This window comes from Phoca vitulina, unplaced genomic scaffold, assembly GCF_004348235.1.
Source record: "Phoca vitulina isolate PV1807 unplaced genomic scaffold, GSC_HSeal_1.0 scaffold100, whole genome shotgun sequence".
Taxonomy (NCBI): Eukaryota; Metazoa; Chordata; class Mammalia; order Carnivora; family Phocidae; genus Phoca; species Phoca vitulina.
In genome coordinates this window covers 787,682-811,815 of record NW_022589803.1, presented here as the reverse complement: position 1 = coordinate 811,815, position 24,134 = coordinate 787,682, and the positions used below count along the sequence as shown (strand labels likewise).

Genomic DNA, 24,134 nt, shown 5'->3' with positions numbered 1-24,134 from the left:
GGGGGGGGGGGGGGGGGGGGGGTGGCTGGTTCCCACCTGAGAAGCTGCAGAGTGTCCCAGCCCAAGGGGCTGGCATGCAGTGGGGCAGTGGGGACAAGGCCACAGGATGCCCAGGCCCCTATCCTGACAGGACCACAGCATAGTTCTCAATCCCTGCCCAAGCCCAGCCGCCCTCATTCACAGCTAGAATTTTTTAAAAACCACCAACAATCAAATGTAAACAGCCTTTAGATGGTCATCCCCCAGTGTGCAGTCTTTTCTGGCCGTTGGAGACAGTTTCCATCTCCAGATATGGATCCACAGTTGTGGCAGTGCCAGGATGCCTGGGCAGAGGGAGAGGATATGTTTAAGCCCTTGGCATTCGTGATCCCGCACACTGGGCCCATCCTGCAAGGGGGTGCGGAGACCCCTGCAGATGGTACAGCTGTGACTTGCCCTGGGCCACACAGCCAGCAAGTGGCAGAGCCCAGACTAGAGCCCAGGCCTGGGACCCGCATCCTGTGGGCCAACTTCCACGCCGGAGTTTCTGGCCAGCCCGGGGGGACGGCAGTGATTTGTGTACACATCCAGAACTGACCTCAGCCCACAGCCCCCTCCACCCAGCCACTGGGGGTGCTCAGTCAGGAGCTTGCTGTTTAACATTCCTGAAGAGAAGAACATTTTCCAGGGTAGACTTCTTTTCCCACTGCACGCTAGTGCTTAGAGGCTTGCTCTTGGGTACATGTCCCTGCTGTGTCTTTCTGGGGCACTGCACGTAACTGCCTCAGCTCAGGCAGAGAGCTCTGAGCTTTACGCCCTGGGACACTGTCCCAGGCGCCGGGCCACCATCTGGAGGGGCAGCACCGTGGTGCTGAAGGCAGCAGGGGGAGGCACACTTCTAGGAGGAGGCCCAGGCCTCAGCAAGGCTTTGGAAAGCAGAGCAAGGACCTGAGGATGGCTGGGAGCGAGGGGAGAGCCTGAGGGAGGGCTCTGGCTGCCGAGGCTGTAGGTACCCCACCTCAGGGCCAGAAAGAAGATGGGGTTCCCTGGCAGGCCCTCCTTGTGTCCCCGTCCCCAGGCTGCAGGCGGCCAATCGGTGGAAAGCCAAAAGGTATGAGAGAATGCCAGTCAGTGGGCCTCTACCAGGGAGGGGATGGAGGCCACAGGGCTTGCTTCCATGGGTGCAGGGACTCGTGGGTACTTCCTTCGTTATTCCTCCCTGCAACCCCATGATCCCCATCTCATGATGAGCAAGCTGAGGCTAAGGACAGTGGCAGCACGGCACAGCATCCCTCAGGCCGGAAGGAGCAAAGCTGGGATTCCCACCCCAAAGAGCTCAGACCTCTTCCTATCCCCCTTTCCCCCCTTCCCACCGACCCACCCACACCCAGCCTGCACCCGGCCCGGCAAAGTTTGAGGTAAGACCCCACGCTGTTGGCCACGGTGCCCAGGGCAGACAGGAGGGGGCCTGCAGACGTGACTGCCCACCTCTGCCCTGGGCTTCATCCTGCTTGCCAGGCTCCGACCAGTTGGCCCCACCCAAAGCCTGCGGGGAGGAGGGGTGCTGCATTACCCTGTTCGCAGTTGAGGAACCCGAGGTGGCAAGCCCCGGGCCCCTGAGCCAGGGAGTGGTAGGGTAGGGACTCTGCTTCCTGCCATGGTGCCGCCCCCGTGGGCCTGGTGTACCTGCTGACTGAGCCAGGGTGTGGAAGTACCGTGTCCTCTACGAGGTGGTACGTGATCTCTCAGACTCAATCTCTTCATCTCTGAGATGGGAGATGGGAGTGTCCAGCACTTGACACTTGAGAACCTTGTGGTCCCAGCCCTGTGTTCAGGTGGCCACAGGTCACATATCTGAGCCCCAAGAAGTAGCCCTGTGCAGCCCAGATGGGGCCTTTTCTGGGCCTGACCCCTACCGGAGTGTGTGACCTCCCTGTCCTGGGCAGGTAGACAGGGGCCCCAGGTCACGGGAGAGACCCACCCTGCCCTGCCTGGCCCTCCCTGCAACAGTGGTGTCTGGTGGGCTGTTGGCAGCACGTAGCATTCCTATTCTGCTTCCCCCAAACCCACCTGGTTGATAAAAAGAGGAAGCAGTAGCATCCCCCCACCAGGGAAGATTCCAGATGTGGGAGGTGGCAGGGGTGGAGAGCAGCTGAGGGTCCCAAAGGGGTCTTGCAACAGGGGTGGGGACAGAAGGGAGGGCAGGATGTATTTGCGGGCCTTTGCCTGCCCTCCCCAGAGATGTGCCCATGGCTGCTGCCCTCTGGCATCCACTGCCAAATGCTGCCCTTTTGCCTCCCCTTCCTTGCTTCCTGGGTGTCCCTCCAGACAGGTCATTTGTACCCTCAGGGGAGCTTGGGGGTTCGGGGTGAGCTGCCCGCAGCCTTTGGCCACTCTGAGGCGCCTACACGTAGAGTGGAAGCTAGGAGGATGGATTTCCTGAGGCGATGGGCATTGGCCATAGGAGCCCGAGTGAGGGGCCCAAACAGTACCTCCCATGGGCCAGAGATGCTCCCCTACAAGAACATACCTGATGGCAAGGCCACCAGGTTTGGCTTGTGATGGATTCTTGAGAGCATGGGGTTGCCCCTCTGGGGAGCCCTGGTTGCCCTTAAGCCCCAGGGTTGGAGGTCACACTCTGGCCTAAAGTCTCCCATCTTTTACTGTGCATGATGGTGAGGTTGCCTTGTACGGGGGGGATTCTCAAGCTAGGAGCCTCTGCAGGCGTGGCTGGGGCTTGTGGATGGCAGGCGGGGCCTGGAGCGTGGCTGGGATGGGGATACCCACATGTCTGGCCCACACATCTTCCTGCGCACCCTACTCTGGGCAAGGTGGATGCTGCTCTGCCCTCAGAGTATAGTTTTGCTGTTGGCTTCCTGGTCCTGGTCCCTGCTGACCTCAGTTTCCCCATCTCCAGAGGTGGCCAGTGGATGAGGTCAGTGGTTTTCCAGCCCATTTCCAAAAGAACAGTTTCCCACACACCCCGCTGGGAAACATGAAAGGGCAGCCTCTCTAGCAGACAGGAAGGGCTTGGTGCCACCTGCTCTGGCCACACTCCCATCCTGCCCAGGCTCCTGGGAAGGAGGGGCAGGAGCCCCGGAGAGGCTGCGGGGTCTCTGCCTTGCCACCATTCTGCCAACCCAGACAAGGCTTCCTAAGCTCAGTGGCCAGGCCTTCTTTCTGGGGTAACTTCAGTTTGGGAATTTGTCTCCTCCTCCAGCCCCCCTTGTCCACTTTTCCTCTTTGGAAAGTTTGACCAAGTTGCTTCTGAGACAGCAGCATTGGGTTTAAAATCCAAACCAGAGCTCCAGCTCCAGGAGTCCCTGCCTGGTTTCCATGGTGATGGGCTGTGGCCACCGGTGCCCCTGGGGGTAGAGCAAGCACTCCCTCACAAGGGCAGGCCCAGGCCCTGCTCCATGCTTGGCTCCACCCATATAGCTGGGTGGCTCCAGACAAGCTAGTCAGATTTTGTAAGGCTCAGTTTCTTCATTTGCAAAGTGGGATTGATTAGACCTACCTCAGGGGGTTATATCGGTACTGCCTGCCATGTGCCCTGGGACACTGTGCCTAGGAGAGAGTCCGCGGGGATACCCAGGCAGCAGGAGCATTTCTCGGGGCCTGGCCGCCTCAGCCCCCTCAGGTCAGTGCTGGGCTTTATTCCCAGAGAGACACCCACCTGGACCTACTTGGAGGAAGGTGGGGAGCCTTGGGCTCCAGGCCATGCTTTGGCTGAGGCTCAGGCCCGGGCTCCCCACAGGTAGAAAGTCAACCTGGCTCTGCCACAGAGGCAGGGGCGTGTGAAACCCAATGAGGTGGTGCTACGGAGGCCTTGGAAATGGAAGGCTGGCCCCCAGGGGCCGCAGATGAGGAGCCCTCCCCTGGGTGAGAGGAGATGGCTCTGCTCAGGAGCACAGGAGCTCGCTACCCTCCGTAGCCTCACTTCTGTATGAGGTTGAGTGTCAGTACCCACCCCCAGCACTTGGCCCAGGCACCCTGAGTGTACTACTTTGTGCGTCTCGAGGTGCTGTGGGTGCAATATAGCCTCAGCAAATGGAGTGGGGGCAGGTAGTCAGGAACACTCCTGGAGGAGTTGGCCAGATTGGCAGACCAGGGAGAAGGCGTTCCAGGAGAGGGAACCCAAGGGAGGCAGTGTGCGGTGTGAGGGTCCTCACGGCTCAGGGCAGGAGTGGTGGAGAAGGTAGATGGCGTCAGCCCTGTATCTGTGGTCAGCAGGCTGGCTCTGTCCTGTGGCAGTGGGGCGCCCACCGCAGGGTGTCCTGGTTGCAGTGTCGTGGTCAAGCGGGGAGCTCTCAGAGCAATGGGCTGTGTAGCTTGAAGGGAAGGCCTGGAGAAGGGCCTGGGGGCTAGAGAGGTTAGGGAGAATGTTCAGGCAGGGCCAAAAAGAGCCTTGTGGAGGGTCAGGGGAGGCTGGGGGAGGGTAGGTTCTGGCCACAGAGAAATAAGACCCATGTCCCCTGCAGCTCGGTGTGAGAGTGCTGTGTTTAGGCTTCGACCTTCTGCTGTGGGGCCAGCAGGAGCATCCTGCCTGTGTAGGAGCCACTCTGAATGGGCTACCCCACTGCTAGGGGATGGAGCCCTGTCCCGTCCCCTCACAGCATAAGTGGGAGGTCCCATTGCCATCACAGAGGTTGCACATTGCTCCAGAGAGGGGAGGGTGCTATGCCTGGGGTGCGTGTTCTGGTCACGACTCAGAGGTGTTCTGCTTCGGGGGCCCCCCTGGACTGCAGACTGAGCCCTGCTCTGCAGGGTGAGTTCTGATGCTGTATATGAGATTTGAAGGGTTTCTACCGGGGGCTGTTTGGGTTAGGAGAAAGTGGTGGCCCTGCTTGGGAAGCACATGCCCATGGCGGTGCCAGCTTTGTCTAGGACCTCACCTCTGTCTGGTGGTTGGTGTCTGCTCACCCCTGCCCACCGTTCAGCTCGGCCTCTCCCTGCACGAGGATCCTGTGGGGGCCATCAAGGGAAGAAACCTGGCATGGGGCACAGCTACTGCAGCCACCGTGCCTTGAACCTGACCCTACTGAGGTTCCTATCACTCCCCCTCACTTAGCAGCCCAGCCAGAGAAGCCAGAGCTGCCCCCCCAGTCCCCCAAGCCCACAAAGGCCATTTATTAGGAACCTGGGGTCAGACGATAGATAGACTGTCCTAGTTTTCTCAGTGTGCATGTCAGACATGGCTTTTCTAGGATGCGGGCTTCCCTCCTGAGATGAAGCGGAAGCAGCTCAGCAGTCCTCCAAAGAGTGGGCGATTCTAGAAGCCTGGACGCAGATCTCATTCCCAGACCTGACACGGGGGTGGGCTCAGAGGAGCCCATTGTAAGCGTCTTCTCGCTCCAGGGAGGCTCTCATGGTCCCCATCAATCACACCCCAAGACCCAGCTTGCCCCAAAAGGCCTCATAGCCTGCTGGCCTCCATTCTCTGCCCTGCCTGTGACCCTTCTCTCTCCACAGAGGCCCCTCCACGCGGTCCCGTTGGCTGTCCCTGATGTCACAGGCCCCCCACCTGTCTCTCCTCCGTTCTGTTCCCCTGTGTGGGGAGATCCCTGTCCAGCAGCACCCAGCCCAGATGCCACTGTGTCTTCCCCAGGAAGCTGCCTTGTCCCTTTGTCTCGTTCTTGTTTCTCTCCCTCTGTGGCCACCTGTGCCCTTGATCCCCAAGCTGGCTGGGCTGGAAGTGCCAGGTAAGCTGAGTTGATGTGGACTCTGGCTGCGTCAGTCCCTTCCCATGAGAGCCCTGGTGTCCGAGTCTGCCTCATGGTGACTGGGGATGTGGACTTGGCATTCCCCTCTTGGTAAGGCACTGGTGGGAATGTATGCATGCCAGAGGCCCACATGCTGGTCCCTGTGGAGCTGTGCATGGCATGGGCACGCCTGTTGAGGCAGACGCAGCCCTAGTCTGAGGGACAGGGATCCTTGCATTGTGCCCTGACCACCGTGGCTGGGCATGTCATTTCCCTGTTCCCCACCACTGTGTCCTCACTCATGGGCATACAGGCAAAACAGCTGGATTCAGGCTTGCAGCCTTAGAGCACAGTCTAAGGAACTCCTGGGTACCAGAAGCTCTAGCATATGAGAAGGAAGTGGGGTTGTAGCTGCGGGTCTGTAAACTGGGCAGGAGAGGCACGTTTCGATGTCTTAGCTGTCAGGGAAGGGAGAGGAAGCTGGCTCGCATGAGACTGGGAGGCCCAGTGTCTTCGGCTGGCATGCACTTGGCAGAGAGGCTGCCCAGGCCCACGTCACACAGAGCCAGGGTCCCACAGCAGGGAGGCAGGTGAACAGCGGTAAGGCTTGTGCCTCCAAACCAGTTGGCAGCTCAAAACTCTAAGGCTGAGGATTGGGATTATTAACTCCAAGGAGCATTCTTGCCACCTAAAGGTAGCCCTGGACTCAGCCAAGGAGGAAGATGGGGTTAGGTCAAGTGGGGACTAAGGTCACAGTCAGTAGAAAGGAACCAGGAGCCACCTGCGGGTCTGTGTTGGCTCAGGTCTTGAGAAGGGATGGTTGCAGGGGGCCACTAGGGCCACATGGTCCCCTGGGCAGCTCAGCCGGCAGCACCTGGGGCAGCAGCCCAGCTCTGGAATCTGATTGGCTTCACTGGGCCAGGAACCCACCTCTGCTGGGGGCTGCTTACCCTCACTGGCACATGAGCCAAAGGCCAAGCGCCTATGTGCAAGGAAGGCTGTGGTTACCACTCCAGCGGGCTGCACTGCTCCGGTGACCAGAAAGTGTCCAGAAAAGGGTGAACAGTGCCCCGTCTGCCCTCTCTGCTGGTCCACCCCAGGGTGAGGACATGCTGAGGCAGAGGCTTGGGGACATGCACACATTCACCCATTGGTCTGGTTTCCATACCCAGGGACACAGCATGTCTTTCTTTCTACTAAGTAACACAGGGTGACAGCATCTGCCCCACAGGCCAGTGTTGTTCATCCTTCTCTGTGCCTCCTCACTCAACAGACACCTTGAGGCAGTTCACACTTTGCTCTCTGGCCCTGCTTACCCTCCTCCTCCCCTCACGTGCTCCTGCTAGGGACTGCTCGTCCAGACAATGCCACAGTTGTTCAGTTTGGCTTTCTCTAGTTCTTCTGGCTTTGGTGATCATCCCTGGGCTCCTGGAGAGCCAGCTCAGCTTTCCCTCTCTGCAGCCACCCCTGGGAGCATGCGTGTTTTGGGGGAGGCCAGGCCTCTATCCTAAGGGCAGCGGGCAGTTGGCATTTTAGAAATGGCTGTGGTGTAGAGAATAAACGTGGCCACACAGGACAGGGTGGGCGGAGGGGCCAGATAGGGGCTGCAAAGAGGAATGTTGGCCACCCAGCTTCCCAACATGAAAATGGGTGAAGCCCTGGCCTCCCTACCTCCTTGGTGGCTGCCAGGGGCTGCTGGGTGGACAGCAGCTGGGGGGGGGGGGCGTGATGGGTCAGCACCTCTCAGAGTTGGCCCTTAACCAGGGGACTCGGGCCCAGGGGTGGGGAGGTGGCTCTCAGGGCCACCTACCTATTGCCCTTGCCACCGTTGTCCTCTCCATTGTGACTCATCTGTTCTGGAGCTGGACTGGGGAGAGGGGTCTGCCTGGGAAAGTCCCTGTAGGACCAGGCAATATCCTCAAGACTTTTGTGTTCTATGATCAGTCATCGAAGTTTGCTTTGGAGATTGAAGGTCAGATATCCCTTGGAAAGGCAGTGGGGTGGGGCGCCTGGGTGACACAGTTGTTAAGCGTCTGCCTTCGGCTCAGGTCATGATCCCAGGGTACTGGGATCAAGTCCCGCATCGGGCTCCCTCCTCTGCGGGAAGGCTGCTTCTCCCTCTCCCACTCCCCCTGCTTGTGTTCCCTCTCTTGCTGTGTCTCTCTCTGTCAAATAAATAAAATCTTAAAAAAAAAAAAAAAAGAAAGGCAGTGGGGTACTCTGATGGCATGGGGCTCCTCCTGGCCCGAGGCTGAGGAGGCTTGGGCCTACATGCAGCCCAGGGCCAGCACATCCACTTCCAACATCAGTTGTCCTCCACGGACAGGCTGGAGCATGCCCTTCAACACCCAGACAGGGGGCAAGGCCACCCGATCGCCAGGATTGACCCAGAGCAGGCAACCCACAGGTCAGACCCTGCTCGCCAGGGCTCCTGCCAGACACTGGGTGAGCATGGTCAGGGTGGACTGGCCTCCTGGGCCCCTGAGGCTGGCGGAGTGCTGCCGCAGCTGCCAAGATTTCAGGGGTGGCCCTGAGGTGGATGAGCTGCCATCCTCCCTGGACAGCAGTCAGAGGCCTATGTGCTGCACATCCAGGTGCTTTGTGGGTGATCAGGACCCATGGGGGCTCTCTTGCATAGGGTACTGATAAGTCCCAGAAGGGGCACAAGGCTCTTTTGGGCCCAAAGAATTCCTGAGGTTCTGATGCAAGCCCACCAGGGTCCCTTGTCTCAACACTCTCACATGAAGTGTGCACAGGAATGCTTCCTCCTGGGGGCTCAGGGAGAGTGATTACCACCTCCCGGTTCTGGGCCTCAGTGCCATGGTCTGTCAGCTAGAGATGGCAGTGCCCATGTCACGGGGCTCTGGAGAGGGCTTGCACAAACCAGGGCTTGGGGTGCTGGGTACTGTGAGGTCCCTGGGGCAGGGCCGAGGAAGCTGGAGACCACTGGGAGCACACGGTGTCCCAGGCTAGTCTCTCCAGAGACTTTGCTGGGCAGAGGCCTGGCACAGAACCCCTGAACTCCCCTCACCCACTACGGGCCTCCCTCCTGCTATGACAGCCAAAACCACGGGACCCCAGACTGCCCCATCCCACCCTGGGCCTCAGTGTGCTCATGAGAGCATCGCAAGGGCTGGTTTCCAGAGAACTACATACTCTGTAACACAGACAGCTTCTTCCTGGCCTAGGTGTGATGAGCACATGTTCTCAGCCTCCTTTGGTCTGACTTTATCTTACAGGAAGTGGATAAGGTATGAAGTGAGGTCATGAGCTGTGCAAGGCACAAGTGTCACTTGTCTGCTTCAGCCTTCCGTACAGCCAGGAGGAGTCAACCAGCTCTGAAGCCAGCCAGGCCTGGCAGCGGGTCCTGGCCATACTGACCTTACTGCTGTGTGACTCTGAACCAGTGCCCAACCTCTCTGAACCTGTCCCCACATGTGAGTGTCAAATGATGATATGCATGTAGATGGCGAGGGGCTGTTGTGACTTGAGCACCATGTGGATTTAGAACTCCTCTGAGACTCGACCTGTGGCGAGCACCCAGTCAGGAGACCCTTGTCCTCACATAACCCTGGGGTGGCTTGTGCTCATGCTTGTCTCCCTGCAAGTGAATGACCTCTAGAACCGCAGCCTGGTTCTTCCAGTGCCTGGCAGGGAGTAGTGGTCCTCCAGGGGGAGAGGGAGGGAGGACAGAGAGTGTGACATCCCCCTGGCTGAAGGGGTAGGTTGGACCCGAGCCCATTTGGATTAAGGGCACCTGGTAGGGGCACATAGTAAGACTGGGAACACTAGTGTGCAGGAACTAGCCTAAGTGTAGGATAGGTGGAAACAAGCTGGCTCAGGGAGATGGCACCAGGACAGGTGTCACCAGGATAGGGGCCAGGTGGATCTGAGGTCTCTGGGTGTGTGGGGAAGGAGGAGGAAGCAAGGAACTCAAGGCATTGAGGTGGTGAGAGAGAAGCTTGGGGGCAGCGGATGGGGGGTGGTTGCCTGGTGGCAGGCCAGGGCTTGGTGCAGCATCTCTCCATCCACTGTCCCTGCCTTTGCTTGGCCTCTCCTCACCTGGCAAGGGAGGAGCTACTGGTAGTTGGTGGACAGTCCTGGAGCAGCGTGCCCCACAGTGCTGTGTGCACACCAGAGCTATGGGTGCTGGGGGCATGGTGGTATGTTCCTGGGTGAGGCTCTTCTCTCTGAGCCCATTTCTCATCTGTAGAATGAGCACAGTCCCCCTTCCAGGCTACCCTGTGCTGAGAGGGAGGGGTGCTACTGCCGTTCTTGGAATAGAGTCCAAGAGGGGAATCCTGAGCCCACCCTGCTTTTGCCTGGCCTGGCCAGGCCACTCCCACCGCCTTGACCCAGGGCCTTCTCCAGGCTCAGCCTCACGGCCCAACTGGAAAATGAAGCCCCTGCCAGCTGTAAAACCCACTGGGGGACTGCCATGGCATCTCTGTTCTGCCCTTCCCCCTGAGGATGTTAGTGGGAAAGCCTTTACTCCACCTCCCACTGCCCCATTGGATCTGCAAGGACAGCTCAGTGTAGCTGCGTGTCCCCACACACCCACTCCTCTGCCCTCCACAGGGCCTTCGCCTGGCACAACTCCAGGGGGCGCCGTTCACATAGCTACCGCGTGCAGGGTGAGGACCGCCACCCCCCACCACCCCCCCGCCGCACTCCCTGCCGGCCCTACACCGCTTGGTCCGGGGCCTTTGGGACCCACAGCCTCCTGCGGTGAGGGCTGCACCCCTCGCCGGGTGGGCAGCCCACCACCACCCGCGCGCACCAGGCCAGGGAACCTGCGAGGATTGGCCGGCAAAAGTCAGTTGCGCTGCTGGGCCCGCTTCCAGGCCGAGCGAGGGAGCGAGTGCCCGCGCCCCGTCCGGCTCTGCCCGCCCCGCCCCGGCCCGCCGCGAGCGAACGAGCCTCCGCGGCCATGGCCCGGCGCCCGCCCTAGCTCCGCTGCACAGATGCCACGGCGGAGCCGGCGGGTAGGAACTTGACCGGGGCCGGGGGGCGGGGGCCTGGGCCGCGACCGCCTCTCCTCGTCTGCCTGCCGGCTCCCTGCTTTCCGAAGCTTTTGCCCAGCCCTCCCGGGGTCGGTTTGGGCTGCCACCCCCGCCCCGGCCCCCTGCCCGCCAGGCGCAGCAGGAAGCCCGCGGGCCATGGTTTCCCGGGCGCCGCGGCGGAGGAAGTCGGCCGGCGGCGGGGCCGCGGCGCCCCCATGCCCCCGGGCCGGCGCCCTGCGCAGCGTCAGGTGGGCGGCCGGGTGGGCCGGGCGGCAGCGCGCGGGGGCGGGCGGCGGGCACTGGAGGAGCCGGCACCCGCACCCGCGCCGCCGGGGGAGAAGCCCGCGCAGCGAGCCCCGGGCGAGTCCAGCCCGACCCAGCCCGGGGCCGCGAGCCGGCGCGCGGGGGTGTGCACTGCGCTGTGCTGCGCGAAAGCGAAAGCCAAAGCCGCTCTCCCGCCGGCCCGAGCAACTTCGCGGCGGGCGGCGCCGAGGAGGAGCAGCGCGGGGCCGCTCCCGGGGATGGTGAGCGGGCCGGCGGGGTGGGCAGCGGCGCCCGGGCGCGGTGCTTCCCCAGCTATAAATAGCTGCTGTGCGGGGGCGGCAGGATGGTGCCAGCGGTTTGTGACTGCCTAGCCTGCTCGGAGCCCGGAGCTGGGCCAGGACCTTGCCCCGCGACGGAGTGGGGAGGGAGGGTGCAGAGGGGCGTGGGGCGTGGGCGCAGGACGGGGGTGCGGCACACGCAGGCGGGGCCGCGGTGGAGTTGAGGGCTGGGCTGCCCCCCCCCCCGCCCCTAGTTGTTTTGCGCTTTTGCGTTTCCGGGGGGGGGGGGGGGGGGGGGCTGCGGGGGAGGGGAGGGGCAGCCAACAGCTCTGGGGACCCAGTGTGCGACGTCTCATTTGGTAGAAGAGGCTGAAAGTGGGCGGGCGCCAGCTGCAGGCAAATTGCAGGCTTCCCCAAATCCTGCCTGTGCTGGGGACTCATTACCTGTGGATGGCGCGGGGAATCCCTTGCCCTCGGGAGCCCAGCCAGAACCGCTGGTTGGGTGGAGGGTGACGGCGCCCCTGGCGGTTTCTGTGCAACCCTGCGGCCAGAGAGGCGGGCCCTGGTGGGTTTGCAGTGGAAGCTGCAGGACTTCCTGCCCCCAGGGGTGTTCAACCTAGCCTACCCCTGGCTGTGCCGCCAACCGTAGGCCTGGAGCGGGACAGTGGCTCCAAGTGCTGTGGGAGGGGCGGGGCCCTTCGCTCTTCGGGGCATCAGGAAGATGGGGAGTCTTGGCCCCAAGGGCCTTGGGACTCCTGAGGAGGGTGGCTCCTGAAGGAGATGGAACTGTCTGGGCCAGCTGTGGGAGAGGTGCCGCCCTGCCAACCTGGCACTGTCTCTGATGTTCACCTTACTTGGGGACAAGCGGGGTGCAGTGGGAAGAGTAGAGTAGTGTGAGTGTTGCCATAGTTTCAGCTCCCTGTTGGCTGTGTGCCCCGGGACAAGTCACTCCCGGTGAGCTCTACATTGATATCCCATGTTGAAGAAGCTGGACAGGCACCCTGTCAGTATCGTTGGCCCCCCGGGCTTACAGCCACCAAGTGCAGCCCTACACACCCTCTCCAAGTGGTCTTGCTGTTTGGGAGGTTCATATGGGTTTGCCAGCGACAGGTGTCTCCCTAAGACTTTGGAGGATGCTGGTATTCTCCCCAAGGCTGCTCCTGACCTGAGGGCCAAGGGTCCAGGTTCTGTCCTGGCTCAGCTTGGGGTCAGGTGGGCTGCCTCACTGAGGCTGGACTGTGGAAAGTTTTTATGCTTTTCTGGGGGGAGAGGCCCTAATCTACCCCAGTACCCCTTCCTACTGAGGGGCTCCCTTGCTCTCTCCAGCTCATCACCTGCATGGAAGAAGGTCCTCAGCTAGAAGCAGCCTGCTCCCACAGCCCCAAGCCCGCTGCTCCTGGGAATGGGATGCCAGCAGGCTGCCCGCCCTCGCCTGTTTGGAGCGCTGAGTTACTACTGCACCCATGCCAGGTGGGGGGTGGGCTGCAGGAATCCCTCTGCGGGGGGGACGGGTTCTCCCTTGGGTGCTCACAGTACTGTGTTTTCTGTGGACAGGAATGTTGGAGCTGAGCAGCCCTGGGAGGCCTGTTCACCTGTCATACTATGGCACACAGGGCTAACTGGGGACTGGGAAGGCCTAGGATGATGGACTGCGCCCCCTCCTCCCCCCACAACACACACCTCCTGTCATAGGTCAGAACCAAGGCCCTGCTGCTGCTGCTGCATACCTACTCTTTTGTCCCCTCTGGGGGATCCATTCCAAGGAGAGAGAGAAAAGATCTGTGGGGATGGCTGTTCAGCCAGCATTGTTCATAATTCTAAGGACTCAGCCCCAGGTGCCCACCAGGAGGGGACTGGATGGGTTTGGGTACACCTGTGGGGTGATGCGCTGTGGTCATTTTAAATGACAGGAGTGTGGATGGTAGAAAAAAATACCTGTGCTCTGTTTACCAAGTTACAATTTAAGATAAAAATTACAAGCTCAAAAAAAAAAAAAAAAATTCCACACTCCTTTGTTCTCCTGCTCAGGATACTCTGGGTGATAAGGTCAACCCTAGGGGGTTGCCTGTTTCCTCCCCACTTGACAGAGGCTCCTCTTCCTCTGGCCCCTTCTCCTTCCTGGCTTCTCTCTGGCTTTCCCTGAACACTCCCTCCCCAAAGTCCTTATTCTCTCACCCCATTACTCCTCGTACCAACCATTCCTTCTCTCCCCTCACCCTGGATGCATGTGTGTCTGTCTCTCCTACTAGCAGGGACCCCCTCTGGTGGGTGTGCCTGACCCATCCACGAGACTCCTGATTCCTGGGATGCACTTGGCTTTTTGCCCAGTTGCCAGGCCGATTGGCCCTGGGAGACCCAGAGGTCACTCTGGAGCAACTCCTGAGTTGGGCCTTCCCAGCACCCAGAGGGGATTCATCTGGGGCATAAACTCTCCAGAGCCTGTTCGCCTTGGTTCATGCTGGGGACTTACTCAGAGGCACTCTAGAGCTGCACTGAGGTTGAGGGGACTTGGAGGCCAGGGTTTGTGGTTTTGTCCTGGAACATTCCTTTTCTGGAGGCTGCTCAGGCAGGCCCAATGGGCCCACGTCCCTGTCTGCCTAGCTTGACTCTCATGTGGGAGGGCTTCCCTTTCCCCCAGAAGGCCAGGATCTATTTCGGGGGCCCGAGGTGCCAGTAAGCATGAGAGAGGCAGCCCTTCCTGCCCAACCCTAGGCAGCTCAGAGTCCGGGAGGCCGTGGCAGGGCAGGCCAGGATTCAGATCCTTGGGACTGGCTACTGATCTCAAGAGCTAGCCTTTATAAGCATCCTATGAGCAGCCCCTGGTCAGGTAGGGAAGGCCTGAGAAGGCCCCAGGCAGACGTAGACCCCCTCAGGCTGCAGTAGCCTGGGGTGAACTGGAGATGGTCCAGACAGCCAGCTGCCCACCTGTTGCCTCAGCAGACTAAGCACCCCTAGGTCTCCCGCAGTACTGTTGGCATCTCACCGTCTTTCCCTGCTTAGTTTATCCCCAAGGCACTGAAGCCTGTCTCCTTTGTGGCCTTTCTGGGTGCTCCCAGGGGTGGCTACTTTCTCTTCTCTCCTCCTGCTTGAGCCTTGCCAGGTGCCCCAGCTGCACATGACCCCAGTAATAGCAGAGTGGGGAAGGGACACCTGAGTCCTGTGGGTAGGGCAGCAGGGGACAGCAAGAGGAGCCCAGCAGAGTTCTGGAAGACCGAGGCTGGAGGCCATGCCCAAAACAGGGGCTCAAAGGACTAGATTATGAAGTCTCAGAGGCGCTCAGAGGTACTGGTGGAGGATGCTCACTCCCCATTCCTCTGCCAGCAGGTGTCCAGTTCCAGCCTCCCCTTTCAAGGGGATGTTCTCAGGTCTTCAAAGGCCCTGGCTCAGAACTGAAGTGATTTGGTATCACCGCTTGGTTCTGCATTTCTGTTTCTAGTCTGTAAATCACAGATCACATTGCTGACCTTTTGTACCTTTGTAAGCATTCAGGGAGAATGCAGGGAGAGAGACCTGAAGAAGGGGAGTCTGGTCCCTGTGTCTGATCCCACACCAGGTCACTGGGTAGCTTCAGGCAGGTTGTGTGAACTCACCTTCCCCCTTTGGAAAATGAAGGGTGGGTTGATTACCCGCTTGGACAGTCCCTGCCAGTGTGGGTGTGGGAGGAGTCGGAATCTGCACCCGGTCCCCATGGCTTGAGTCTCATCCACTCAGTGACAAGCCCATGCCCTGGGTCTGAGTGTGGCTTAGATGGAAGAGCCCGATTGGGCCACACCTCCCACCTGCCTCCTTCTCTGCTTTGGCATTTCTGGGCCCCTTGTTTCCCTGGGGGGCCTTTGCCTGTGCCCTTGGAGTGGAGGAGGCCCCAGGGGGAGCTGTTACTGAAAGATGGGATCCATGAAGGTGACAAGTGCATCTGGGAGCCTCAGAATGACCTTGGGGTATACTGTCAAGAATGGCCTGAACAGCGGCCCTGCACAGGGCAGTTGGAGCTAATGTGAGAATCAGAACTGTATCTGGACCTGTGGTTTTGGGTTGCCAAGCTCAGAGGTGGTCCTGAGCCATGGGAAGCCCTGCTGGTGTGCAGGGAGCCAGGGGCCCAGGAGTACGATGGGCAAGGCCTTCCAGCCCACACTGAGGCAGTAAGGGAGGTGTGGACTGGCCAGCTGATCAGGAATCTGGGAGAGGGGAGTCCTTGCCCCTCCAGGAAGAAGCTGCCCCCAGACTACAGTGTGCTGGGAGACAGCATGAGCCTTAGGAATGAGCACGACCTTAGCCTGGCAGCCAGGCGCAGTGCTCCATGCCAGTGAGGGTATCTGCTGTCCATCCCTCAGGTGCCACCTGCCAAGATTTTGGTGACCAGAGGCCAAGGCCTCATGGCCTTCCTGCCCAGGCACCAGCCTCACCCTGCTTTCCAGCCCCCTTTGTGAGTGGACAGTGTGTTCATGGGCAAGAGTGCAAGGTGGCCCGGCAGCAACCCACCCCTTCCACCAACCCAGCTCTCAGCTCCCCTGGGAAAGGCTCCAAGGGCCCCCAGCCATGCTGGCCAGCCTCCATGAACCCCCAGGCTTGCTCAAGTGTGGGGCTCAGCTACTGAAGCTCTGTTTCCTTAAGAGCGGCAGGAGGATGCCGGAGTCTCAAGGCTACAGGGAGGGTTTGGTAACTTGTATCAAGTGCTCAGCCCAGAGTCTGGGGCTCCATGAATTATTCAGGTGGTTATAGTCTGTCTCAGTGACCTCATCTGCTAGCCAGGAGCCTGGAACCACTTGGACGCATTGGGGGTCGGCTGAGATGCTCCCAAGGAGCTGCACATGGGTGGAGCTTCGAGCCCATTCTGTGTTTCTAAGTGCTCTGAGGCTGCTGCTGGGCGCCCCCAACTGCCCATAGCTCTCCAAGCAGGCATCATCCCAGCCAGGAATTGAGTGTGTGCCCTGCACTTTGGCAGAGGGGAGTCTTGGGGTGCAGCCAGAGCTACAGACAGGAGGGCAGCTGGGTGGGGCACAAGGGAGAAGTCGGAGGGACCCTGCCTCATGCCCCCTAGGCCCTGCCCGGCACCAGTGCTGCCTTCCTCCCTCGAGGGTGAGCCCCATCCCAGACCCTCTTTGTGGGGTCCCTGCTGCCCCTGGCTGCTACTCCTGCCCTCACTTCTCTGTGATCCTGCTTTGGCCTGTCCTTCAGCCCCCAGGTGCAGGCCTCCCTTGGGCCACTCCCATCTGCCCCTCCTCTCGGGCACTGCTGCCTGCTCTCTTCCCGTTAGGCCCCTTCTTCCTCCCCCTCAGATGCCTCCTGGCACATCCCCTGCACCCTCCCTGAGGCCTGCGCATGTGGCCCCGGCTGCTGCAGGTGGAGCCTGGCTGTACCCCTTCCTCCCGCGTGCAGACATCCCTCGCCCGATGCCTGTCCCCTCCCTGGGAGCTCCCTGGTTCTCTGAGGGGCTTCAGAGCAGGCCCAGCACGGCAGGGCTGTCTTTTCCTGAGGGGCAGTATGTGGGAGTGTGCTTTGGCTTCTTCCCCTCTGTGGGGGGGCGGGGAGGGTCCCACTCGTCTCGGGGCTGCTGGTATCGTGGGGGCTCTGGCTGCAAACACAGGCAGAAGGCGGAGTTGTTGGCTTACCTGCCACCCTGCCAGCTTGCGGCTCTGCCTGGTGGCTCCACGCCCTCGGGCCAGCTGTCCCTGGAGGCTGCTGCGTGTCTGCAGGAACCTCCCCGGGGCTTATGGTGGCTGTGGTTCCCTTCAGAATGTCTATGGACTCTCTGCCTGATTTGTGTGGTCTTCCATCCTTGCTGAAATAGGGGGTTACGGTATGGCCGCGTGCACATATCTGGAAAGGAGATGGATTAACAGGGCGCCCTAAAACACGTGGGACAAAGTAGACCTGTCCTCACAGGGTGCATCCTGGCCCCGTCCCTCCTCAGGGATTGGCTAAAAGCCCTTTGGGAGTCTGGCTCCCGGGCACAGGGACCCTGTTCTGCTCTCAGAGTGATCACAGACCAGCAGGGCCCGTGCAGAGGCTGCTCAGCCAGGCTCTCAGTCCGTGGCTGCGGTGGAAGGTAGCCCAGTACCCCAGCCGTGAGGAGGGAATCCACCTGCATTCCGGGCTTGGCTGCCGTCCAGCAATGGGGCTGGGGGCTCGGTGCCCCTCAGTGGGCCTCGAGTTCCCACCTGCACAATGAGCAGTTTGAGCCAGCTAAGTGTGCTTGAAAACGTCCATGACCGTGGAACTCTGATGCCACCAGATTTGTCAGTGCCTGGCTGGGAGCAGCATCCTGGGGATCAGGAATGGGGTGGAGGAGGAAGGGTAGGGGCGGGAAGGGCAGGCCTGTGGTGCCGTGGCGTGACAGGGAGCGGATGGCAGGCAGACCCCGACCCCTGCTCGCTGTGCATCCAGAAAGTGTCTTATCTGAGGCACTTCCTTGCTTCAAAGAGCAGATGACAGCCCCTGCCTGCATATGATTGCCGGTGGGGCTGGCAGTGCCCGGCCACCCCTCACAGTCCCAGGTTGGCCCACTTTGGGGGGTGACATGGTAAGTCCTTCAGAGAGGTTTTTTTTTAGCATGCTTACTGGCTCATTTTGGCACGTCCCATCCCTCTTCCAAGAAGGAAACCAAACAGGTAAATGCCCTGTGTCTTTGATTCTAGAACTTGGGAGCAAGAGCAGGAGTTTGGGATCCCCTCTCTGCAGGGACCCTACCCATGACCCCACCATCTGCCAAGTCTGCTGTGGTCACCTGGCCCACCCTGCAGAGGGCCAAACGTTTTTTACCTCTGGCATCGCCTTCTCGGCTCCGCCTCTTTCAGGGGAGAGAGGAGAGCTGGCCCTTGCCCGACCAGGAGCCTGGCGGGATAGGCCTCCAAGCAGCCCCAGGTCCTGCCAGCCCTCAGTGAGCGTGTTGCTGACTTGCCATCAGCAAGGAGAAATGCTGCCACCACCCCCCTCCAGTGCAGGGCTCATATGCACACCCAGAGCCCTGAAAAGCATTCAGAAGAGCAGAATTGTTTCCCACCTACCCTAGAAATCTCCAGGGTGAGAGACCGGCGGGGAGATGGAGGAGCTAGGCTTCTGCGAGCAGCAAGCCCTTCTCAAGCTGGGCGGGCACCTTGCCTGTCTGCCAGGTTTGTATCGGGTCCCTGGGGACCTGGAGCTGAAGCAGACCTGCCCCCACTTAGGATGCATTCCCAGCCACAGGCCCACCCCCTGACCATCTAAGGGGCTGACCTTGAGTGGTCCTGGCAGAGACTTAGGAGGGCAGCAAGCCAGGAGGGCTTCAGAGAGGAGGTGACATCACAGCCAGGCTTGAGAGGGCACCCCAAAAAGTGAGAAGCATAAAATTCACAGCTCTATAAGGGGGCGGGCGTGGTCAGTGTCCGGGATCAAGGGAGGAGGGGTGCAAAGGCCAGTGAGTCTCGGGCTTCAGCTGAGGTAGGTAAGGGAGCTGGCTGTCAAGGATATAAGCAGGGGAGGGATGCGCTCACATTACCTTTTTCCTAACTTGTCCTGGCCCAGGCTGAGTGGATGGATTGGGGGCAAGAGTGGGAGGAAGAGGCAGGATGAGGGCCAAGCTGGGGCAGGAATGTTAGGGGCACAAGGTGCAGGCTTGGATGCCAGGGAGGGCCAGGGGTGTGGGAACATCCCTGGGGTTATAGCACAGTGGAAGAAACCTTTTCTAACAATTTATCAAGGATAAAATGGGCCACCTCCCGAGGTGGTGAGCTCCCCAGACATGCAGGCTGAGGCTGGTGCCCACCAGGCAGGTTGTGGGGGCCAGGCGTTGGGGCCCATGTTCCTCAAGTGCCTGGAGTCTCTTGAGGCATGGGCATCATATCTGAGGCCCCATGACCCTTGTCTCTGCCCACAACCAGGCTCACCCCAAGTCCCTGGCAGGCCTGTCTTCAGACCTCCTCCCCTCCTCCCCCAGCCTGTGCCCTGACTCAGCCAGCATGGAGGGCAGGGGTGCCATGGGAGGAACAGAGCCACTCACCAGGGGAGGGTCCAGAAAAGTCAGCACCCTTCTCCTTACACAGCCACCCCCAAACACGATTTGGAGGAAGAGTCTTCCATTCATCCTCCCTGATTATTCCCCGAAGGATGTCAGGGGCCCTCCGCCCCCACATGCTCATAAGGCAGCTGGGAGAGACCTTCTGACCCCAGATCAAGGTACACTGGGAAGAGTGACCTCCCTCTGTCCTTTGAGTCTTCAGAGGTTCAGCCAGGGAAGAGGGAGGCATTCAGAGAAATCCAGGGTCATTCTGGGCCCTTAGGATTGATGGTGCAGAGCAGGGCACGCCCCTCTGTGCCCTAAGGGAGAATGAGATCCGGGAGCAGTAGGGTCACACCCAGCTCCGGGACTTGGCCTGTGGCTCTGGGCCAGCCCTGGCACACGCCTGCGGGGTCTCGGCACATGGTCGGGCTGTGTTTCTGGCTTTCCCCCTCTCCTGTTAGGTGTGGGAAGGAGCCCGAGACCAGCAGCAGAGGGCTGGGGCATGTGGTGGAGGCTTCCCTCTGGGCTGGTTGCGCTTGTCCTCCCTGTCTTCAGAGCTGTGGGCACGGCGAGGGGCCAGCTCTGGGGCTGCCCCTCCTGCTGTGTGACCCTGAGGGAGTCACTCCTCATCTCTGAGCTCCGCCCTCCCCGATGTGGCTGTGCGAGCCCGTGGTGATGAACGTAACATGGTGATGAATGTAACATGGTGATGTCAGAAGTGCCGTGGAAGAGCCGGGCTCTTTAGTCTTACACTGCTAGGCCTGGCAGGCAACAGAGATGGCACCGTCTCGGCCATTGCTGTACATCTAGGGGCAGGGTGTCAGGGCCACAGTGGCCAGACAGCTGCTCAAAGCTGTCCCTTGTCCTCTCAAGTGGCAGCTTTTCCTGAGCTGCTGCAGGAGCCCCCTCGGCCCAGTGGGAAGTTACAGCGTTGGTGTCGGTGCCGTGGGTGAGGGTGACCTCAGCCTCCTGGTTTTGTCCAGGCCGGGAAGCAGCTAGTGCCTTGTTTGGCACTGCCTGGGATGAAGGGTGGTTGCCAGCCTTTACACAGCACCCCCAGACTACTCGGGGGTGGGGGGGTGGCGGATCTGTGTCCGGTGTAAGCCCAGGGATCCAGTGTGGAGGCTGTGGGGGCTTGGAGGTGCCCTGCCTTCCCTCCTGGGACTGCTGGAGCATAGACTTAGTCAGTGAGCACCCACGGGAATAGGGCCCTGGGAGTTGCACCCCCCCCTTGGGTACCCTGCTGGGGGCCCCAGGTAGAGGAGGCGGCATTGCTCACAGCCCCAGTCCATTCTGGGCAGGAATTTCTCTAGGGTGTTAGCCACAGAGAGCCAGCTGTGAGCCTGCCTGCTCCCTCCAGGCCCCCAAAGTCCTGCCCCAGAGACATAAATCCTAATGTCCAGGCCCCGCAGCCTCAGGCCTGTTTCTCTTCACTTATAATTCGCACCCTTGGTCGTCCTTTCTTTCACCACGCCTCATCTGGACCACTATGTCTCAGACACCGTGCTGGGTGTGGGGATGCCCCAGGGAGCTGCCGAAGGGCAGGGTGCCCAGTGCAGCAGTGGGCTGAGCGCAGACTGAGGGAGATGGTGGCGGGGCTCCCCAGAGCCAGCCCTGCTCCAGCTCAGCCTTTCAGACAGTGAGGTTGGATGGCCGAGAAGTGGAGGAGGGGGTCCCGGGCGGAGTGCACCCCGGACAAAGGCAGGTTGGAGGGAACCGGGGCATTCTGCAAGCTGCAGGTCATTTTCAACCCAGCCCTCTAGACTCTGGGCATTGCTCGAGCGAATGCACATAGGTGGGGGCCAGGCTTGAGCCTGTCTGGCCAGCAACAGCTGCCAGAAGTTCACAGTGGCCACCTTTTGACCCATCAGTTTGACCCTAGGAATTGGTCCCGTGGCTGAGTCAGCAGCTGCGTGGAGGCACAGAGGCTCTGGGCTTCTCCCAGTGGTTGCATTTGACTAGGCATGACCTGCGTGTTTCCCATAGGGGACAGAACAAGTACATATGTGCCATGCAACCATTCAGAGGAGGAGAGTGCGGAACAGCATGTATATCCTTTGCCGCCATCTGCAGGGGGACGTAGGTGGGGGTGGCCACCCTCCCACTCCCCTCGGGACAGCAAGAGGGGTCCGAGGCATCGTGGACTGGGCAGAGTGCCCTCTGGTACTGTGGCAGGCTCCAGCCGCAGCAGCCCCCCCTCACACGCTCACCCCCGTCCATCTCACAGGGCATCTGGCGGATCCCCGTGGACGAGATCGACCGGCCAGGCAGCTTCGCCTGGCACATGAACCGTTCCATTGTGCTGCTGCTGAAGGTGCTGGCCCAGCTCCGGGACCACAGCACCCTGCTGAAGGTGTCCTCCATGCTGCAGCGGACCCCGGACCAGGGCAAGTGAGTGCAGCCGCCCGGCCTAGTGTGTGCTCAGCCCCGTGAGGGCAGCTCACGCTGCCGGGGGTCAGAGCAGGAGCGCACACGCAGGCTAGAGCCCCTCACCCACCTGGGGCGTCTCTCCGCTGGTTGGGGAGCCTAGACCAGCCCTTCTCTCCAGGGGCCTCTCTGTCCGGTATCTAGACCACACCCTGCCCTGTGCCCCCTGGGGCAAACACAAGCTACCCCTTCCTTTCCTCTTGCTTCCCTTTAGCTTGGGGCTTTCAGGGTGCTGTCAGGTCTGCGGAAAGACAGGTGTCCAGATGATAGCCAGGGTCCCTCAGGTGAAGGCGAGTAATAACCGGCCAGGCAACAGGGGGACCTGGGCCGCAGAGGTAATGAGGGATCCCTTTGCCAGACAGGCCCGAGGGGCATCTGCTGCAGCTGCCACTTGGGGGGCTTGTAGGGGATCCTGGGAGACGTGGTCTGGCCCAGCTGGGCGAACAGCTGTCCTCTGCGCCTGCACTGCTTTACCTTCTCTCGTCTCATTCACCTCTAGGAGCTGGGGTGGGGCCTTTAGCCGGGGCCTGGGGTGCCCTGTAGACAGGCTTTACAGAGAGAAGCCAGAGGTCCCCAGCTCTCACTCGGCCTGGCCCTGCCCACCCTGCTCCCGGGGTTCCCGGCCAGGTCCGGAGAGCCCAGGGCAGTCTGTGCTTGGTGCCGAGGCAGGAGGCTCAGGGAAGGCTTCCAGGGCATGGACCGAGGCAGGAGGGATGCTGAGGGACCAGCGGGTGTTCTCAGGGCAGGGAGGGGCGTGGGCCCCCATCCAGGGCCCTGTGGCTCTGAGGCTCTGCTGTCTTCTCTGGCCACCACTGTGTGCCTGCAGGAAGTATCTGCGAGATGCTGACCGCCAGGTCCTGGCACAGCGGGCCTTCATCCTCACTGTGAAGGTGCTGGAGGACACCCTGAGCGAGCTTGCAGAGGTACGCCTGTGGCCCCTGTCCTCTCCCAGGCCGCGGCCCCGGCCACCTGTGAAGTAGCGCGCTCTGCCTCCCCGGCTGGCGAAGGTCAGCACAATAAGGAAGTGGCAGACGCTTAGTGAGGCACTGACCCGCTTGGCAGATGTGGACTTGTGGTCAGGGAGGACAGTAGCGACACTCCTTGAGGCTGCTACCTGAGCAGTGTACCCCCACCTGGCAGGTCGACCTCGGGGTCACAGCAGCTCTGATGTTGAAGCACATGGTGGGCTCCTGGTGGGCTGAGCGAGGCCTCGGATTGCTCCAGGCACACCTGCTTCCTTTTTACCGCCCTCCTGCCCCCTGAGGCAGGCACAGCCCTCACCGCCTTTCATAGCTGAGCACCCTGAGGCCTAGGAGGTTAGGTCACCGGCCTAGCAGGAAAGGTCTGAGCCGGGGCAGTGCCGGTGCAGGGGCTCAGGGTGGCGGCCTGAGACTCCACCTCGGCTGCTGTGCATTAGGGGCACGTGAGAGCCCAGAACAGAATTCAGCAATGCAGCAAGTATGCAAGGTAGCCCCTGGTGGGTCCCGCCCCCATTAGATGCCCAGGACTGCCCTAAGGCCCGCATTTAGAGGAAAGCCATCCCCGCACAGGCCGGGCCTACTCTTCTGGAGCAGCACCACCTCCAGTGCCCCGTCAGTCCCTCTCAAGGCAGGAGGAGCAGAACAGGGAGGGACTTCCTCAGGCAGGTCTCCAGGCCCAGCCTGGGCCAACTAGCAGACGGGCAGACCCAGAGTGGCCCAGGATGGGCACCCCTGACACCCAGGGGTGTTTTGTTGTGGTAGAAGCACAAAAGATACAGTCTTTTACCTTCGGTTTTCTCGTAGGGGTCAGAACATCCAGGGCCCAAGGCCTGTGGCCTCCCTGGAGCCAGGATGACCACCGACGTCCCCCACAAGGCCAGCCCCGAGGATAGTCAGGAGGGCCTCCCCCACCCCAAGAAGCCCCCTCTGGCTGATGGCTCAGGGCCAGGGGCTGAGCCAGGGGGCAAAGTGGGCCCTCTCAACCACCGGCCTGTGGCCATGGAGGCAGGAGACAGCACAGACCAGGCCGGGGAGCAGAAGGACAAGGAGAGTCCCCGGGCAGGGTCTGCCGAGCCCATGGACACGGGTGAGGCCACTGCTCGCTGCTCAGACTCCGAACGGGCACCACCCCCACAGCCAGGCCGCCCCCCAAGGGACAGAGGCCCCGAGAACCGTCCCACTGAGCTGTCCCTGGAGGAGCTGAGCATCAGTGCCCGGCAGCAACCCAACCCGCTCCCACTGGCCCAGCCAGCCCCGGCCGCCGCCCCTACCACCACCAGTGGGGCCAGAGGGGGCAGCCACCCCGAGGAGCCACCCACATGCCCCAGCCGGAAGAGGAAGCTCCTGGAGGACACAGAGTCGGGCAAGACACTGCTGCTGGACGCCTACCGGGTGTGGCAGCAGGGCCAGAAGGGTGTGGCCTACGACCTGGGCCGCATCGAGAGGATCATGTCCGAGACCTACATGCTCATCAAGCAGGTGGGTAGCCGCAGGGCAGGCCTGCAGTTGTATTCTCACCAAAGGTC

At 61.0% G+C, this 24,134-nt stretch overlaps 1 protein-coding gene across 1 annotated transcript in view; it reads left to right on the top strand.

Annotated features, from left to right (window-relative positions):
- The window catches only part of CABIN1 (calcineurin binding protein 1), a 154,292-nt gene that overhangs the window by 118,546 nt on the left and 11,612 nt on the right, over positions 1 to 24,134 (top strand). Inside the window, 3 exon segments of the mRNA XM_032397546.1 lie at positions 21,429 to 21,592; positions 22,455 to 22,551; positions 23,413 to 24,087. Of these exon segments, the coding sequence (XP_032253437.1) occupies positions 21,429 to 21,592; positions 22,455 to 22,551; positions 23,413 to 24,087 (936 nt within the window).